Below are 20,482 nucleotides of genomic sequence, written 5' to 3' on the forward strand. Positions count from 1 at the left end.
TATGATTCTCTCTCATTTTTAATCATAACTTCAGTAAACGATCACTGGCCATAAAAAGCATCCAGATTACTTTCATTAAAAATAATAATCTATAGCATGGATCAGATTGACATAATTTCGTTCACAGAAAACAATAAAATGCCTAGGGCACTGTGCCTGAAAGCATTGCTATGATAAAGCTGTACTTGAAGTGTGTCCACTTGTAATGCTCTGATTAAAGCTCCTATTGCCTCCCTAGTTTTAGAAAGTAAATGGTTTAGTTATCCAACTACACTTCAGTTCTTTAAAGTTTTGTGTTTAACTGAGAAAATGAGGATGAATTAAGATGCTTACTAGCCAAAGAGGCCAGATGAATAACAATATATCAGTTTTAGGGTATATAATTATGATTCCCACTCTGCATCCCCCTCCTACTCTTCTCCTCCCTGTTCCCAACATGTATTAAGATGAGAAATCAAACGGGCGTCATAATTCGGAAACTTTGACAGTCAAACTCTAGAAATAATCTCTCCTGGAAGACTGTAAACCAAGATTTTTCAGATACTTTCAATTCACCATATTTCAAATCGTGACCAAAACATGCAAAACCATACAAACTTCAAAAAGATATTAGTATGAGAATTAGGGTTTATATGTGCTTATTTTCTTTTCATGAGCAAAACCACACACATTCTCCTAACTGAAGTCATAGGATGTACTGATAAACCTTGCAACAGATTTCTACATGGCAGGGACATCAGGCACGGATAATTCCAATTACAACTATATAAATTAACAAATCTATAGGTTACAGAACACAGGTTCTTATAAGAGAAGGTGTTAACTGTGCGTGGTACTACCAGAATGTATGGCCTCTTCTGTGATTCTGAAATACAGCTAGGTTCATACGTTAAAAACTGTGAAATGAAATGCATGTATATCTCATGTCCTTCAAAATCATTACTGATATATGCAGTAATTACTAGCTTGTGATTTAAAAGACATCTACAGGGCACTGAAATGGAAATCAACAAATTCTAAGTGCTTTTTTGAAATTTTTTGTTTTCATCACATTCCTTGTCAAATACATAATGCATTTTTGTTCTCAGCAAAAGTAACCATTTTGTACATTCTCAGCTCCCTTTTTTTTTTTTTTTTTTTTTTTTTTTTTTTTTTTTTTTTTTTTTTTTCCTATCATCACTAAATATTTAAACACATCCAACCTAAAAATCTCAAGCTGGTAATCTGCTGCTTGTGTCTTGCCCCCTGAGGTGTAACTATCAATGTGACAGTGCAGGATTGCTGGAGAGACATTACACAGATTGTGGTTATAGTCCTACCTGCCCACAGGCCAGTCCCATGCCTCGCTCCCCCATACCATGAGGACATGATAAATTTAACTCCAGCGCATCAGAACCAGCAACCTATGAATAATGCGAAAAGACAAAAAAATGAAAAATTAATTTCAAGTAATGTGCTCTTTCCTGTAGCATTTACTGTTTATGTTAAATAGATTTCCTCAGACATTTGACTTATTATTTTGACTTATTCTTTTTTAAGAGAAAAAGCTATGGTTATGATACCCTAGAAAAGAAGCATCTATCATTAGAGATAAAAACTTCAAAAACTGATGTGGTTTCCAAAGATTCTTAAGAAATTAGAGTTAAAAACAAAGCAAAAAGATAGGAGCAGAATAAAGAGTCGGTTCTGGAAAATGTTAAAAAATTAAATGTAATTACAGGGCCTAAGAGCAGCACTAAGAGCTTTTGCAGGCAGTGATACACAGGTGTTGCTGTGCTCTGAAGAACTGTAACTCAGTAATAAATTTTTCCTTTTTGCTTTAATGGATTCAGCCTCCAAATTTTCTGCAGGCGCCTGTACCGTGCCACAGCTTTTGTCATTAAATAACTGCTTCTGAAGAACAAGAGGTTAATAAAAAGAAGCCTAAACAAACATATGATTCATGCTAATTCCTGTTCATTGCCCTCTGTTAGTTACAATTAAAAGGGGAAGGAGCCGAGCTGTCCGAGGGCAGCACACAGACACGCTCCTCTTCCTTTCTGAACTGCTCTGGCCTGACACCAACATCCCTCCTGTTGCCTTCCAGCAGCTCTAACTCGGGTTTTGTTCTGCATCTGCATTTTGTTTTTGCTTATTGAACTGGAGTAACTCTGCCTGCTGTGTGGCCATGGTTCAGCAGCTCCCAAAGTGCGAGAGCAGGGAGAAGCCATCCATCACTCCCAGGAACCCTCCGTGCTCCGGCCGGCTCCGGGGGCTGGCCACGCCGGGGCTGTCGGCCTCCCTGACAAGCTGACCTTTCCGATGAATAGGTCATCCTCCTGCTGAGACCCTCTGGCACCTTCTGGGGCTTCTGCTCTTGTGAAAGCCACATCCATTACCTACCTCCTAGGTAGGATCCTATGCATGAGATTAAACATCCCTGCTCTTCAGCTGCACATCCCAGGGCGCCCCAAACCAGTGCTGCTCTCCACAGGGCAGACAGCAACAGCTACTTCCCAGAAGAATGCTCTATCACATAGGTTACACATCATTAACTGCAGTTAAAGAACCACGTTTTTTCTAAAGGAGTAACATAAATACAAGCACGGATTGGAAATACGTGTCAAAGTTGGACAGCAGTATCACCAGCTTAAAAAACCAGGAGCAAATGACACAATAAAAGCCATTTAACTTAATCAGTTTAAAAGTGGCACTGCTCCTGTCAAGCATAGATTCCAAAATATGATTTCATGGTAAATTAGGTAAATACAGGTATAAATTGAAATAGTGTTGAAGATCACCAAGCTAACTAGTGATAATGTTTAATTTCACTTCCCTAAGTCCCCAAAGTGGCTTTTTTCCTCATAGGCTCAAAATACTCAAAGAAAATCAAGAAGTGCCATCCCACACAACCACAGGAGGGCTTAGGACACTGAATAAAGCAACAATGATGTCCAAACATTCTGCCATATGAAAACAAAAATTCAAAATATATACACCTCTATTCATACAGATATAAAAGCATATTTATAACTTAAACATTCAAATCTGAGCTAATGCTAGAAATAACAAGGTAATTTTTTCTTTGCTTAAATTTGTCAATACCATGCTTTTAATTTCCTCTAGATACTTTATGTGGGAAATGCATTTCAATTTAAACACAAGAACTTTACTTTCCATTCAGATATAGACACTCCTCTGAATGAAATTAGTGCAGTACTGATAAGTATTTCTTACACTACTCCCTATGGACACAGGTACATATTATTAAATAGTTTTTCCCTCAAATTGAATAGAAACTTCAGGTGCATAGTCTGTTTGCATTTCTGTAAGATTGGATTTATATTATAGAAAGCCTACAGACTGCTATTATATATGCTGAGTTTCTCAGCTATCATTTTTGAAAGTCTGTATTAAAACTAGAATAGCATTAAATGAGCCCTTTATACTTTAAATATTCAAGAGTTTTATATTCAAAATTTCTTCTGCTGCTGTCAAACTAGTGTGCCTCAAGGCAAGGTAAGATCAAGTTAGGCTCTCAAAGGTAGAATTAAATTTTATCAGGGCATCTGTCATAATATACAGTTTGCTTAAAATGCAAATAAAAAGTATATAGATTCAAAGACTAAAGGCTTTCCAGGTACTGCTTAAAAATCCAAGGGATCATTTATATGGAACAGATTTCCTTCAAATTTACATTTCCATCATTTTAATGAAAACACAGAATAAACAAATTATAATGGACATGTTTTAAATTCTCATTTTTCACTTCAAATCTATTTCTTTCAAGAAATTCCTTACTGGAGCTCTTGTTTTCAATGAGAATAAAAAGAAATGCGGGAACACATTTAGGAACCATTACCTCAGCCATTTTTGAAAGTTCAGTCCAGTCCTCCCTGTTATAGCTGCACATGATGCTGGCAATCAGAACCTGGAAAGAACATATATACATTATTGTAATACTGCACATTACTGCGACTTGAGACTTGAACTGCATAGCCTGCATCTGGGAACCAGCAGCTGTCTGCCAGGAGCCAGAGAGTGAAATACAGCTGCAGACTTCACTGGGGACAAGAAACAGTGAACAAACTCATCTATCACATCCCTGGTTTTTAAAGAAGGTCTATCCATGTGCATTCTCTTCGTCGTGTGATGCAGTGAGAACAAAGTCTGTCCTACATACAGAGCCAACTGGAAACTGTCAGGCATACTTGTTCCTGAGATCCAAGGAATGAAGTTATTATTTACTATTACTACAAATGACAGCAGCATTTTGACTGTTTAGAGGTAGGTAAGGCATCAGTGCATGAGTTTACACTCTAATGTAGCAGTGGATGAACACAATATTCCAGTTGACTTCAGGAATCCAGAATACATCAAATCCAGACCCTGGAGTCTCTTACCATGCAACTTTAGTGACAGACACCCACAACTATTTCGTGTTGCAAAGGAAACTGGGAGGAGCCGAAATCTGCAGGACTGGGAGAATGGCCCAGGGAACCTCTAGCCTTTGTTTATCCACAATGCACATTTTATTTCCTATTCACTGACTGGCCACAGTTCCCCAGAGCTATTCTATGTAATTGACTTTCCTTCTCCTTATACCAAGCACGTTTCAAGTCCAGGTTCTGCCTCTAGCTGCTGCTCCCTCTAAAATATTTCTTGAGGTTCATGTTTTTAGGTAAAATAAGTTCTTATAGCTTTCTTTGGGGTGTGGGAGGGCACCAAGACACACAACTTACCAGTTGCAAACAGTGCTATTTACTGTTAAATGAAAGTTATCTACCCCTCTGGTCAATGTCCAGCTCAAGTGACAGTGCTAACTTCTATTTAAGACTAAAATAAAATCATTGAGATTCTGAAGTTGATACATCTGAGGTCAGATCAGCAGAGAAATCAGGCCAGGAACTCCTGCATGAAGGACTTCCCAGAAGGATGATATTTGGAAGAAAAAACACAACAGAAAATTGTATTACAGAAGCTAAAAGGTTAAATCAGAAAAGATATAGAACTTAAGAGAAGTCTACCAGCTCAGTCTGTGTTCAAAGGAAACACTAGGAGAGGAGAACAGAGGAGCATCTGGCCACACTCTTGTTTACTTGGCCCTCTTACATGAAACTTTCACATGAAAGTTTGATTGACAGATAATGTGACATTTGATTTTAATCTTTTTGTTTTCCAAACAAGTTTTACTGTCTCATTAATATCTAGGGTGGGCTTAATCTGTCACCCCCTCATTTTAACACTTCTCTTGAACTTTCCCATAAGGCTGAGAGTTAATGACTCATTCATTTCAAACAAATACTGAAAAGCATGGTGTAGAAAAATTGTCCAACACACACAATTGCTGGAAACTGTAAACTCCCAAATTACCTCTATAAGAAGAAGGAGCTATTCAGTACATTCAGAAAGGAGACAAACACACTTTGAAAAGAAAGGTAGGTATGGAGAAAAACTGACATGGTGAGGTTACATTCTATTAATTTAAAAGGACAATACCACATATCATCATCATTATTTCCATTGTTTTGCTCCGATGATTCTCTACAATGAGCCCACCCACCTGCAGACTGCCCACCCACCCACTCTTCTGGCTGCTGTTTGCAGGATGGCAGTCTGGGGAGAAGGGAAGTGTTTGATGAAGTGCCTGCCTTGCCTGCAGGTGCCCATTTGTGCTCACCTCTGGCATAAATATATGATCAAATTTTTCATTAAGCAGACACAATCATTACTGCTCATGCTTTTATTCTCCACTGACAGGGAAAAAGAGTCTCTCTCCTATATCATAATTTTTTAGATTGGGAAAAATCTTATATAGCTGTATAGGTCAAATGTTAATGAAACAAAATCTGCTCTGTGTCCTATTTGAATATTCAAGATAAATTGAGGGCTCTGGAAAATAAACAGAAATCTCTTTTAATGGACTTTAATTTTTAAAAGCAAAAATTGTGACAAATCTCTCTAAGAAATTATGCATGAGAAAAATGTTTAAGCAACTGGAATTTATCTAGAAACCGTATCTTGTCAAATTCATGCTTTTTATAAACTAACTAAAGCAAAAAACAACCCAGAAGCTCAGACACTGACAACATGATAAGGATTTTCACAGTTGCAGTCACAATCCAAAGTACATCAGAAATCTGCACAACTGAGCTTTAAAACAAACCAAATCTTTCAGTGGGGAAATTTGTAAGACAACAAGGCCAGCTGACTAGAATCATAAGTAGTTGAGTTAGGTTACATCAAGTGTTGCTAATGAAATTTGAAAATGCTACTGGGAGTGTACAAAAGATGTTTCAAAGAGCTGTTAATTAAGACAACGTGTTAATTTAATATTGATTAGTTTTAGGATTCATATATAAAATTAAGCCCATACTTTTTGACAGAAGCAGGGGTTTACAATAACAAAATAACTGAAAACAAAAATTACATTTTTACCATGACTGTTCATAGGAAAGCCATGATCTCAGAGGGAATAATAAAAATCTAAAAATAGTAGAGATTTTATTCTTCCCTCCCCCCCAGTGTTCTCTTATAACTTGAAAACAAACTTATTTCCTAGGTGGAAGAATATCCCGCAGCACTCTCTGCTAACAAAACTGTCCTTTCTCAAGTGACTGTTCTTCCCCAGAACACCTTTACAGTCTTTTCATTTGGAATCAGTGCCCATGAAGAAGAAAAAAATCACTGTCACGTGTGAACATTTAGGGGAACTATCTGTGATGCTTGAGGTTTGGATCTACTCCTAAGATCACACATGGCAATCTATAAAGAAAATATAGACTATTATCTCCTACTGCCTAAAAGAGAATAGCAAGAATAAAATAAGAATTACAAGTGATAAAAGGCAGAGGTTTTATTGGAAAGTAATGAATGAGAACTGTATCACATTTCAGCTTCTTAGTCTCCTCTTGCTTATTTTTTTCAGTGCCTACAATGCCATGTACCACATTACCAACCCTGCAAATTTAATAGCTTCAAACAACTGGTGTCTCATGAAAGTCCAGCACATGGCCCAGCCCAGGAGCATCTGTGGAGAGCACATCCTTTCTTTTGATTCCTGAAATTTTCAGTGGCAACCTGACATGAGCTTAATTACAGTGGTTTGAGCCACAAGTGTGAGGCTGCACCACGCTTCCCAGCGTACAAAAGTAGGCTCCTGACAGATCTTACAATGAAGCTGCTGCTAAAGTGTAGTAAGTGGTAAATGAGGGTTGACTAAATTGCAGCTTTGTCATAGCTCGAGTGTGGGCAGCCTGCAAACTGTGCGTGATTGAAGCACAGTGGGACCCCTGGCCCATTCCTTATTCCAGATCAAAATCATAGCAGGTATGTGCTGTTCCCTCTTCTCCTCCACCCAAACTGCTGTTTTGCCTGCCGTAGGAGATGCTGCTGCCCTGCCCCACGCCGGGGAGCCCAGCAGCCCTGCTGACCCTGTCCCTCCCTGACCACCTCTGGGGCAGATGTCGCCAGACAAGGGCTTTTCGCCCCAGCACCACACAGACAATTTCTCCAAACCTCTACAAAGGAACAAATGCACGTTTGCAACATCACACACTGTTCTGTGTTCAGCATTTTCCCAATCATTCACAGAACAAAAAGGTCCACAATAAAACTTGTTTTTTGTTGGAGGGGTGGGAGGTGGAAAAGGGAGGGTATGTAATGCACCAGTTAGGACACCATTATAAGATGAATATACTGTAGCTAAAGCAGTAAAAAGCTACATTTCACACAATTCTGTGACTAATGCATTAGTAGTTGTTCTACTTAAAAGAACACTGACAAGGTACTTCTCATAATCCTTAAAATATTTTTCTCCCTGTTTATAATAATCCCCTGGAAGCTTAAACTAGAATCTATTTCCCTTGTGAATGTTTTTTTTCTCATCCATTATCTCTATGTGGATGTCTCATGAATTCAATAGAATGAAAGGAAATAATAAGGATGAGGTTTGCCACTGTGTATGTTTTCAAGTGATCTTTCTTTCCTAGTGCACAGAATTCACTGCAAGAGGTTGCAAAACAAAATGAAGGAGAAAAAAAACCCCAACAACTGGGTCTAGTTTGGGTCACATCTATTTAAAGCAAGAGAGCAGTAAAACTCTACATTGACAATTATCATTTATCTTGTACTGCTCTGCAGGGAGTAAGGGAGATTCAGTACACTCAAACAGTCTGGAAAAAAGTCTCAGTGGTCTGGACTTAAATGTGAACACTGTCAATTCCTGCAAATTTAAGAAAAAAATCTCAGCATACAGAATAAAATCACAATCCTCTACCCTCATGCCTGTGATAACCATATTTATTTTGGTCATCTCACAGTGGCCAGAGCCTGTATCTGCCCCAAACCTAATCTTCCAGGTCTGTGCATAATCCCCCTGCACTTCAGGAAAACCAGCCACCCTAATTTCTGCTTTCTCTTCCTGGCCTGTCCCTTCTTATTGCTGCACCAGACTTGAGGGCAGTTCTGTATCATGTCCATAGATGCTCTGTTTAGACACTACTGCTGGACACAACACTCCTCTATGATTTCTCCAATACTGACAAAAATCCACAGTATTTTATTTTTTAAGCGCATAGTCCTTGCAAAAATAGAAAGACACTCTTAGCATCATTTTTAACGGCCACTCCTCTGATATATGTAAAATCAAGAGGAACTTTCAAGAAGGCCATGGGACTGGGTTTTTTAACAGCTATTTGTCTGGGAAGCAGAGATAAGGAACAGGATAATTGGTGTGTAAAGAGGGGGTGCAGAGTTTGAAGACTTTATTAAGAACCAGACTTCAATATCCATAGAATTACTGTTGATCAAGCTGAACTTCAAAAGGTATTTTGGTTTGGGTCAGATGGAAAGACCTCAAACTTCCTTTCAAGATACTTTTTTTTTCCTCTGTAACAACACAGTATAGCCTTGCCTAATGACCTGCATTGTCTGAACAAACTCAAACATTCTGAATCAAAATTCCTCAGGAAGCATTAAGTAAGAAGGAGCTTGGTAGTGATGATACAATCTTCCTAGAGCAATGGCAAAAATAATATGTTCAGTTCACCACTCACCAGCAGAAAAGCACCTACATCTACACATGCAGGTAAGGAGAGGAGAACTTGGCAGCTGCATCACTGTTTCACAGCATTAAATTCCCCATCTGTCAGAATGAGGGGTACCTACACTCAGTACTGACCTACGCTGTCTCTCACCCACACACCGTAACAAGCTGATGCACTCAGAACATCTCCTGAAGGTCCTGCCCAAGTGCAACTGCAAGAGCACATGGTCCACCAGGAACTGGGTGAGAAGTCCACAAAGAGCAGTTTATAGGGCACTCCTCAGCTATTTCAATGACACAATAAATAATCTTGCAAATATCTACATGGAAAAAACACCTGCTGCAGATGGACTTCTCATAGTTCCTCATACACATGAGCCAAACATACGGGCCATAGGGCAGACTGCCCCCACAGCAGCTCTTAAGATGCAGTCTCAACAGCAAATAGCTAGCAGTGAGGGAATAACAACAGTAATGTGTGATTTTTGGGTTGTTCCACTCGAGATGTTCCACTTCACAAGACTCACACTCATGAGTTCCACATGTGTTCCACACATGAGACTTCCTCTCTTACACAGCATCAGGTTCAGGATGAGTCCCAGCTGTGCCACACTGAGCCAGCAGAAAAGTTCTTGGAGGCTTTGTGCTATTCAGTGCCACCTGTGGCCACCCTCTGCTTTTCAAAATGGTCACTGCCTGATGAAATGATCCCCCTCAAAAAAACCAAAAAAATAGAGCCAGAATTACCAATGTACAGGACACTTTTAACACCCACTGCACAAAAGTACAAGCACAGCAAACATTCTGTACTGCACAAATACACTCAAATGTGCAGTATTGAAAAACGATGGGAGCACAAACATTTGCTGCTATAAAAATAACCCTCTGGAAACCAGCTTGATTTTGATGCCTTGTACGCTCAGCCTGGTTTCTCTTTTTCTGTACATTCTTGCAAATTTGGATTTGTTGCAGAACTGAAACAAAAATAATCTTCTTATTAAAAACTATCTAGGACATCAAATCCCATGCATTAAGAAAGTTAACAATTGTAAAACCTGTCATGTCTCTGAGAAGCAGAGGAATTATCTTGTTATCAATTTAATAATGGAACACTGAAGTAAATGATGCCATCCACTGACACCAGTAACACTGTCTCTCCTGGGAAATTCATGTTGGTAGGAACTGTCAATCTAGATGGATATGGACATATGAAACATTGTACCTTCAGTCCATAAATCCATTCTTTCTGCACTGCCTTAATAAAAAGATTCTGCATGATGATAAAGACAAGCAATGCAGAATGTCTTGACACTGCTGACCTGCAATTCTGGTTCTCTTCTCTCTTCTTTTTTCAGGGAATTTACTCTCCAGTAAATAATTTAACAATCTCTAACCATCCATTGTTTTCCTTCTTCACTTGCACTTAAAATACATATATTTGAGTATATGAAAATGAGACAAGTAGGCATTATAAGTACATTTATTATTCAGCTGTAGCAAACCTTCTGAATAAAGCACTTTTTGTGCCTTGTTACTTTATAGTGAGATATCCTGTTTGTTTTTTAAAGGAAGGGGGAGTTAGATGCAACAGAGCAACAGAAAAACAGGCCAAACATTATCAGCACACAACTAAGTACAGAAAGACAATGACAGAAGTTTGAAAATGCTATGACTTGCTCTATGTAATACATAAAAAAAAGTCAGCACGAGCAGAAAACACCAAAGATTCTAATCCCAGGCTAAATGGAGATGCTTATTTTTAAGGCACTTCTTTTCAAATGATGACTCTGTTTCTATCAATGAGATCCACCTATTTAATGACATAATTTGATGGATTTTAGTAAGTACACTGGGCTATACAATTCAAAATCAGGCCTAGAGTTGTTAGGTTCTAGCACCCTCAGACAAACAAAACCCAAAGGTTATGAACAAACCCTTTTCTTTGTAAAATAACACAACACTGTGTTTTTGATGGGAGCAGAGAGATAAGCAGGTTGCATTTGAGAACTTGCTGCACCTGTAGAAAAAACAAGGGCATTACTTGGTTTTTTAAGTACCCCTCTACCATGTCAGACTCAGCACCATATCAGCACTACCAGGGCAGCAGCGGAGCTTGGTGCCCTTGGCCCTGCTTACACAGAAATGTACAGACACAGATCACAGACATGGAAAGTGTGCATAAATGAAAAGCTAATGAGAGTCCTGCTAATCTACAATGCAACTGAAAAAAAAATGAATGGTCCAGAAAAAAAAAAAAAAAAATCTGATGCATCTTTCATGACTCAGGGCACTCTAAATAAGATGTGGTAACTTCTGAACAGTGAAAACAGAACCATGGAATAACAGTTCCTCAGAACATATGTACAGTGAAACAGAATATAGTACCTATATAGAGCACTTAAGGGAAACTCAAATATTTAACATAATTAGAAGAAGTAGGTCCATTTTATGACAGACTGTTCAAAATTTCAGTACTTCAGGTAAACCCTTCAAATTACATTGAAAATTACCTATGTGGCTTAAGACTTCCCTGGAAATTTGATAGAATCTCTGGGATTTTATTTTTCATAGGAAATCTATCCTAGTTCAACCTTTCGTCTCTTTGGTAATGAGTGAAAACAAATACATGAGCGCATGGAAATAAGGGCTGAATCCAAGAGAAGAGTGAAGAGAGATACTCATTTTTGGCAGTACTTCTTTCTAACAATGCCTGCAAGCCCTTGTGGAATTGGCATGCCCCAGCTGTATTTCTGTGCTTTCCGCACTGATTTAATATAAAAAGAAAGCAGAGGAGGCCAATACATTATTGGAGAAGCTAACAGAAAAAGGATATATCTAATTCTATCATATTTCAGACACATGTTATGACCTGTAGCAAAAGCTTTTCACCAGGGTGCTGACACATTATTGATTCTCAAGACCACATAAGGAAAACAAGATTGGCAAAAGGCTACACAGATTTGTGAATTTTTTTTCTCCACTTTTAGAATTTTTTCTTATCAAATTCTCTGCCCAGATACACAAAGTCCTTTAAATCCTTTAAACCACATGTCCTAAAGTGACTTTATGATGTTTGTACCCCCAGCTGACTGTTCTGTTTATGCTGGACGTTAAGTCCTGCACCATTAAGACTGGTTCTGCACCTTTACGCCTTGCCCTAAACCATGACACCACAGTTCTTTGAGCACCTCCATAATTGTTGATCTTTATTCTCACAACAGTACGGGAAACTCTCTGCAGGGTGCCCCTCTGAGAGGGGAAGCCAACTGGAGATAAAGGTGTTCAAGGCATGTAGCTTGTTCCCTAGGAGGGAATGAGCAGCTGTTGACTGAAAAGAAACTCTAAGATCCCTTCCAGACTTTGGCTGCTTCTAGATATATACAGATATATTTCCCCTATTACTTAGCAGCAAAGCTGCTTAACTTATTAGAACACAAATTCAGCAGAAAATATAAAGAGACAAAATACAGAATGAGTAACTTCATCACAGTTTCCTAACCCCTGCACTCCGCCAGCTAGCAATTCCCCAGGTCAAATCTGTCTCTTTGCATCTCAGAGAAGTCCATCCTATCTCTTCCCTTGTTCCATCATCCCCCAGGGCTTCTTTTAATTCACTTCCTTGGATTTTGAAGGCTCAAGAAAGCTAGCAGTATCAGTGGTAGCAGAGGAGAAAACTGTGACTCAGAGAGCAGAGAATAAAACCCCTCCCTTTTTACACTTCAGAGCTCTGTGATCTACTTCATCATGTGACATTGCTGGTGCCAGAGGGATGCTTGGAAGGACTAAATGATTTTGTCAGCCAGGTTGCATCCTTCACAACTCACCCACTCTCTCTCCATGCACCATTATCCTCATAGAGATATACTGAAAATCAGTGATAATTTACCTGATTTAGCACAAACCACTCTTCAGTTAGGCTGTTCTGAGAGGTGAGGGTGTGGTAGTTAGGAAGATGTGTAGGAACAGACTACAAGACTCATCCTGTCTTCAGGAAGTGTTTTGATGGCTTTAAATGCCAAATGCACGGGGGAGATCTATCAACCTCCAAATACTATTTGCATTTAAATACTATATATAAATAGTATATAAATACTATTTTTCTAGGTATCAGTCTAGTTATGGGACTTCACAAAGAGGAGAGCTTCTTCACAGTCCCAAACCTGCCTGATCAGTGGACCAGAGCCTGACCAGGCTCACATCATGATCAGAAACAATCTGCAAATGTTCACAGGGCTAAGAGCATGGTATCTTTTCAATGGCCAAAGCAAGACCAGTGGGACCCCCATCAGAACCTTTCATTTGGAAAAAAAATGTTTCGCATATAAATATTTCTATAGTGAAAATTTAAAGTAGTCCACTTTCAAAGAAAGAAACTCTGTCAGGCACAGAACTTTTCAAGAAGTGAAGATGAAAGACAGTGTTTTCTGTTGATCTCTTCATCTCTTTCCTATCATCCCCTGGTATTTCCCAGTCAGGCCAAAAATTCAACGAACAACAGTGCCACTATGCACTGAACCTCCTGATGGCAGGTCTGCAGTGCTCCCATCTGTGATGTGATCAGAAAAATCTCATGAGTGGGTAGCTCTTTTTTTCTGTGCAAACATTAGAATTTACTTAAGTAGCTAGCTGTTATGTCTGATGACCCAAGTAGTTTTTTGGCTACACTCCAGCAGCAAAGAAGATATAAAATTAAGGGCTGTAAGTTGGCAGTTACCTTCTGACTAATCTTTCCTCCTCAAATGCCAGTTCGACCCACCTCTTCATATTTTAGGGAAGCTCATGTGAAGATGCTGAGAAACTGAAAGAGGCCTTACTATTTTCACTGTGTATTTGGAAGTTTAATAAAATTGTTACCCAACTTGTTCAGCATACTGCTATGTGATTGGAGATTTTAAAATTAAAATGCATTGAATTTTCTACAGCCTTATAGCCTCATTCAAATGATCATTCAAATGAAAGCACTGGAAGACCTAAAGTTGGTGAGATTTTTATCAATGACCCAGCTGTGAGCATGTGTGTTCCCAAAAAGATAAACTGAAAATAAATCACCTGAAGTGTGGATGCCTTTGGCAAAATCAAAGGCAAAAGCCCTCCTAGGAACCAGAGGTGTGCTGACAGCACATTGAGAGAATGCAAATACAACACACATACATTTTTAATGCCCACCCTTTGCTTTAAGATGCACACACTGCACACATGTAAGAATTTGGGGTACCTATACAATCTTTAGATACTCTGACCTGAAACATTCTGCAAGCATATTCAGATTTTAATACAGTTATATAGAGAGAGCATAAATGGCTAGGTGGCCAAGAATGGTGTAACTAAGAATAAGTCTATCATGTTACACTGCAAGAAAAGTGAAGCAGATTTTCATAAATGCTGCCCTGAAATTTAGGAATAGAGCTTGAATGTATTTTTTTTTCCAAGCATAAGATTTAAATTAGTTATTATGTATAGACGGAAAAATCAGTGTAATTTTGTATAATTTTATAAAAAAATTAAACATAAACAGAAGTAAAAGAAAATTAAATTTGAAATAGATTAGGAATCCTGCACTTAAAAATGCGAGAAAGATGTAAAAATAACCAATGAATAAGCATTCTTCCTGAGATTTGTGAGACTGGGAAGTGTAGTGGCAGGAAACAGGAGAAAAGCATTCTGTTAGTTTTTTAGCTTACATTTAACCTATGTGGCTCACAACAAAGGATGCATTTAAGTCTCCTTTAAACAAGCCTTTAAAATATTTATTTGGGTTTAAGTGTTCAGTAAATAAGTACTTACTGTCACATACTCCTTTCAACACTCAAAAGACCATTTCCACCAGCTCTGCCTACAAGGTTCCAACACAAACACATTACTGCTCATTTATGAGTTACTACCCACGGGCACACCTGCAACCAGAGGCTGCTCCAGTGCTCTTTCAAACCCCATAAAATGGGAGGTAAGACTGGCTTGCTATGTCCAGTATTGAAGAAATTCATATTAACTTGCATCAGCCTGTATTTGCTGCAAGTTCCCAATAGGGGCAGTTACACACTGCAATTTTCTATTCCATGGTAATTGGCTGGCATGGCCGTGTTCACACAACCATGTATTAGACTAAGACTGTATGAAGAGAACAAGATTGCTTTTTGGATCCACCTCATTTTGCATGTTTAGCAGTTGCTCCTTTAAACACAGTTTATTACAACAACGACAACAACAACAAAAAAAAAGCCAAAAAGCCAAACAAAAAAACCCCACCAAAAACCCCAAAAAACCCAAAACCAAACAAAAACTCAAACAAACAAACAAAATAATTAAAATATAAAACATGATGAATTGAGATCTAGAATATAGAATTGTGACATATATAAGAAGTTTAGCAATGAAGACTATGTAAAAGTTCACGGTCATAGTTCTTAAACACAATGTGCATAAAAAGTTTAGAAGCTACCAGCAGTATTGAGGGTGTAGAATAAGATCCATTCAGAGCCCACTAAGAATTCTGCTAATCTACATGTTCCTCTTGGTAGATAAAGAAAAGAAAAAACATCTTGGAACACTTTATTCCCACATTTCGCTCAGAATTTGAGATCTTTCCCTAGCCCCCCTCCCCAGAAAGCACAGGAGGCTGGGATACAGTCCAGCTGCTGTCAATCACACTGAAGAGCTGGCTCTAATTGTGATAGATTCAAGCATGTGCCTCTGCCTTTCTTGTCTGAGCTAGAACATGTCTGCAGAGAGCCAGCTCTCCTACTACCAGCACAGTTCAGAGCAGCAAACGCCGCACTTGCTTCTGAACAAAAATAAACAGTTTGGTGGTAAAACTGCATCTACACTAGGTTCTGCCAGGATAGCAGTTAGATGCCATTTTATTTTTAGTATTCCTAGCCTACATAAGTATGTGAGCAAGCCTTTTAAATATAGACTTAGCCTTCATATTTTTCTTCATTAGAGATCTGGCATTAGGAGAATGCCTAAAATGTAAACCACATCACAGAATATACAGAATATGGGCTACAGGAACAGCATATACTTACTGCTTTGATCAGGTAGACATTCGCTTTCCTATTATTAATGCAATATAAGTATTGTAATATAGAAGACAAAAAAGCAGAATTATCTAAATCACATATTCTCACTGCTTCATAAAGGCTAAAATAGTATCACATACAGTAAAATCAATGTCAAAGGTACTGTGCATTTTAAAAGATCAAATTCTATAACATAGCAAATTGCCTACAACAAACATGAAATGGAAATTAGGAAGACGTATTTAGGGGATATATATTTTGCACAGGTAATCTGACTAGCAGAATTTTGTCATTTTTACAAACTGTAGACTTTAATTTTGATGGATTGTTGACTCTTAATAATTTTAAAATTTTGCCTTTATTTTATTTTTAACATTCATTTTGTAAGATTGCCACAAGGTCATTTCATCTCCATCCAACGGCACCTACATCTTCATATTAAAACAATAACTACCCAGAAAAGGGCATTTCCCAGGGAGTAATGACTGGCTGGGAGGAGTTGATGGCCTGAGGCACTGCTGAGGGCCATTAACCCTGGCCAGTTATTAATCACCAGGAAATGCCCTGCACCAAGGTTGTTATTGCTATTTTAAGCACAGATTGAGGGGGCGGAATGGATATCTGAGCATACAAGGGGTTTAATGCATGATGCCATTTCCTTTGTTGCAGTTTATGGAGGACATTCTACAGTCTACAGTCCTGATGCCAAACCAGATCACACAGATCATTCTGAAGCACTCCATTGTACACACAGTAACTCACCAAACTGAGAAAACAATTGGGATTTTTAAGAGATTGTCTCTTCCCTCTAAATAATAGTCTGCATGTTACACTTTAATAAGATGAACAGAAATATGCAACTCTTCATGTCACTGTCAGCAGAATTACTTTCTAGAAATATCTTTTTAATCATACTGTCTTTATGTTTAGGGCATTTCCTTTATCAATACTCCTACTTAATGACCACTCACATATCTCTGCAGAAAAGGAATTTTTAGCAGCAACTGCCAAAGCACATCCTGAAGCAGCCTCAGCTGATGCTAGCCATTAAGGACTTTGTCTTTTCCAATAATCAAGCAGATTGGGTCATTTTCTAGGAGATGGTTGGTGAAGTATTTCAGAAACTGCCTTAATTTTCTCCTACTTCTTACTCAAAGGGTAAAGTTTTAAAGATGTGTTCACAGTCCACAGAGAACTGTGAAAATTGTTCTTTTTTTTCCAGGGATCAATAAATCACTTTTTAAATCAAAAGAATATTCTTAGCATATGTACAAATAGTCTTCTGCCTTACTGAACTACTACTATCTTTCAAACCTTAGCTGTGATAGTAAAACAAACAAAATAAGTCATGGCTTTATAACATGCATAGGAACTAAGTGCAGTTCTGCACTAAACTAGTTTGACAGGTTTCTCAACAAAGCAGTAGTTTCCAAGTGCAAAGCATAAAAGACCTTCTCACATTTTTCCTCAAAGTCCTAATTTGTCACCACAAACATGTACATCTGAATCATAAATTGATTGTAAAAATCTCCCTGAACTTACCATGTGGTACTATTTTCAGTTACAAACTGCTGTTTCCAGCAAGAGATATGTGCTTTCCTAAAATAAAATTCTCTCAAATTGATGGCCAGAGTATGTGTTCCCACTTGTTTGCCAGATTAATAACCATATTTTTGAAAAGTTTAGAATAAAAACAACACCCATTGTGAATATTGTGCAGTTGGGATCAAATATTATGACATGGACTGCATGGTCATTTGAACATGCATGACCAGATACTGTCTCTGGGTAAATTTCTTGTATTAATGTATGTAGGATTGTCTGAGGTGACCCTCTGGAAATACAGCAAATCGTAGTAAATTGAAAGTAGCATTTGAATTACAAACCCCTTAGCACATAATTTCAGACTAGTACAAAGTCTATCAATATCTCAGCTTCAGTTCAAGAAATGTAGTTACATGCTAATCAGGTTGTCAAAATGTAATACAGGAACAGTGTTCCAAAGGTTGAGACAGGACTGGGAGGCAGAGAGGGTTTCTGATCCTGGGTGCAAACCTAAGAGCTCCTCTTCGTGCACTGACAGTGTAAATCCCCAGGAATGTGTTATGCAGCTCAGTCCCCCTCTTCCCACATGCACCTGGGGAGCTCCCAAGGCAAGTTCACCGTAGTATTTTCCTAAAAAACCTGCTCAGCTTTTAAGGAATCTGTGGCACAAGAATTCCCTGAGTCAGAGGTGATGCTGTCAGACCGTTTTTCCAAGAGGAAAAACGTTTTTCTCTCTCAGCCTGTATGTACCTCTGGGACTGGCAATGCCCCATGAGTATGAGCTTCACAGCTGCTGAGCCATGTGGTGAAGAATCTCCTATCGCTCATTTCCACCTATCACCCTTCTGGTCCCAATCCAGAAAGATGTGAACCACAAAGCATATTCAAAATGGGAAGAAAAAAAAAAAAATCAACATGCTGACATACTGGTGGGTTTTGCTTTGTTTTCTTCCTTTCCTAGAAATTCTGTGTTTGATAAGCTTTATTTCAATGTTATTCAGCATTAAGCTGAGATTTTCACAGTGCTCTTTTACACTAGTACAGTTAGCTTACAATCACTCACTGTACATATAAATGTATCCTTGGTTTATCCCATCTGCATACAACTTCCATTTTTTTCTCCCTGGCAGTTCATTGGCCATTCAATCAGTAATACACAATTCTTCACAAACCTTTGTGTCAGCTCCCATCTTTATCTCCCTACATTACATACTATTAACAGGAAAGTTTACATTCTTAAAATTCTCTCTCTTTACCAGATTGTTAATAAATATTTTAAGTAGCACAGAACACAGTACAGATCCCTAAAGAATTTTCCTGCAGCTCTCTATCCATTGTGAAAGTTGTCTAGTTATTCCTTAACATTGTTTTAACATTGTTTCCTGTGTTTGACTGGTTACTTATTCATGTAAGTTTCTTCCTCTAATCTTATGATAGCTTAATTTCTTACAAATTTCTCAGTGAAGGACCCTACCAAATACTTCTGGAAACCCAAGTTCACTTTTATCATTTGAATTTCTCTTGATGTCCTCAAAGAATTTTTTTTTTCAAGGCATAACATACTGCAAAGGGAGTTCTTCACTCTTTTTTTTTGTTTGTTTTCTTTCTACTAGTTCTATTTTTTAGAATGGCTTTTACCAATGTGCATACAAGGATAAAAAATTTTAAGCCTGTAGTTCCCCAGATCTCTCCCAGAAAAGAGATTTTACATTGACTCCACGTCAATTTTCAAGGCTGAAGCAGACCTGCTATAGCCAACATGACTATCAAAACATGCTGGGAGATGAGATGACAGATGAGAATTTTCCTGTATTTTCTCTTTTTTCTTACTAACACCTAAGCCTCAAGGAGTGAAAATTTACACCACCGTATTTTTTAGCTCAGACTCATCTCTATTAATATTCAGGTCATGTGAGGCTTAAGCAGTTTTTATGTGTTGTGGAAGAGCCTTTCCAAAAAAATTTCCTTCCTTAGAAGCAAATGTGATCTTGAAGACACAATACATCAACATTTCTGTTACTAGCCTCTAGTTTTGTTCACTGTGTAAATTGGACTTCTTGCTGAAGTCCTCCTTTCACTGAACATCGGAAAAACACACCCTGCTGTCTCACAAAGTGCTGAACCAGGATCAGGAGCAATGGGGACACCCTCAGGATGGGGGGAAAGTGGAGCATGTAGAGGTATGTTGTCAATGTGTCTGCTGTTTTTTCAGGACAGCTTTTTTTCCTTCTCTTTTCTAGGAAGTATTTTTCTTTACTGTTTTTCATCCTCCCTTTTTCTTGTGGTGAATGACAGAGAAAAAGGAAATGTGATCATGTGCTCTGAGATCTCTTCCTTTCTACCCACCACAGTAGTCACTGGAAATGGAAAAGTTATGGCCATTCTTGTGCTCCAGCTCTCTAGGGCTAAGTCATTTAGTTCCTAGACAAGGCAGTCAGTGTAAGTGCCTTATTCCAACCTCACCTTCCCTTTTCAGCTAGGATTTCCTCTGATGTTCAGGGAATGGGCCTACTGCCAGTTTTCTGTAGTGAAAGGGATCTTTTCCATATGGTGAATTTAACAACTGCTGTGTGGGTTTTTTCACCTCCTACCAAGCATCCATGACGGCTGGCTTTGGGAAGTTTAAGCTGCAGCAATAACAACTTCTGGAGCTTTTTAAATGTGATTTGTGGGCCCTGAAATTCAGATAAAGCAACCCAGGTAGCTGTTCTGCACTTCTGGGACTGTGCAGGCTTCCAGGCAGCCCAGCACGTGGTTCTCTCCCCTTTTGCTCTGTCCTTTTCAGCTCCATGGAAAAGCATCTGGACTTTCAGCAAAGTCCTCTGATAAGCCTGAGAGCGCACAGCACGTACCCTCCCCATTAAGGTGACTCTGCACTTGCTGGTACTGGTAC

At 38.6% G+C, this 20,482-nt stretch overlaps 1 protein-coding gene across 1 annotated transcript in view; it reads right to left on the reverse strand.

Moving 5' to 3' along the window:
* The window catches only part of DPYD (dihydropyrimidine dehydrogenase), a 335,518-nt gene that overhangs the window by 105,458 nt on the left and 209,578 nt on the right, over positions 1-20,482 (reverse strand). The window contains exons 15-16 of the mRNA XM_066325254.1: positions 3,842-3,910; positions 1,320-1,403 (exon numbers count right to left, since the gene is read on the reverse strand). Of these exons, the coding sequence (XP_066181351.1) occupies positions 1,320-1,403; positions 3,842-3,910 (153 nt within the window). The remainder of the gene's footprint in view (positions 1-1,319; positions 1,404-3,841; positions 3,911-20,482) is intronic.

Source organism: Sylvia atricapilla, chromosome 9 (assembly GCF_009819655.1).
Source record: "Sylvia atricapilla isolate bSylAtr1 chromosome 9, bSylAtr1.pri, whole genome shotgun sequence".
Taxonomy (NCBI): domain Eukaryota; kingdom Metazoa; phylum Chordata; class Aves; order Passeriformes; family Sylviidae; genus Sylvia; species Sylvia atricapilla.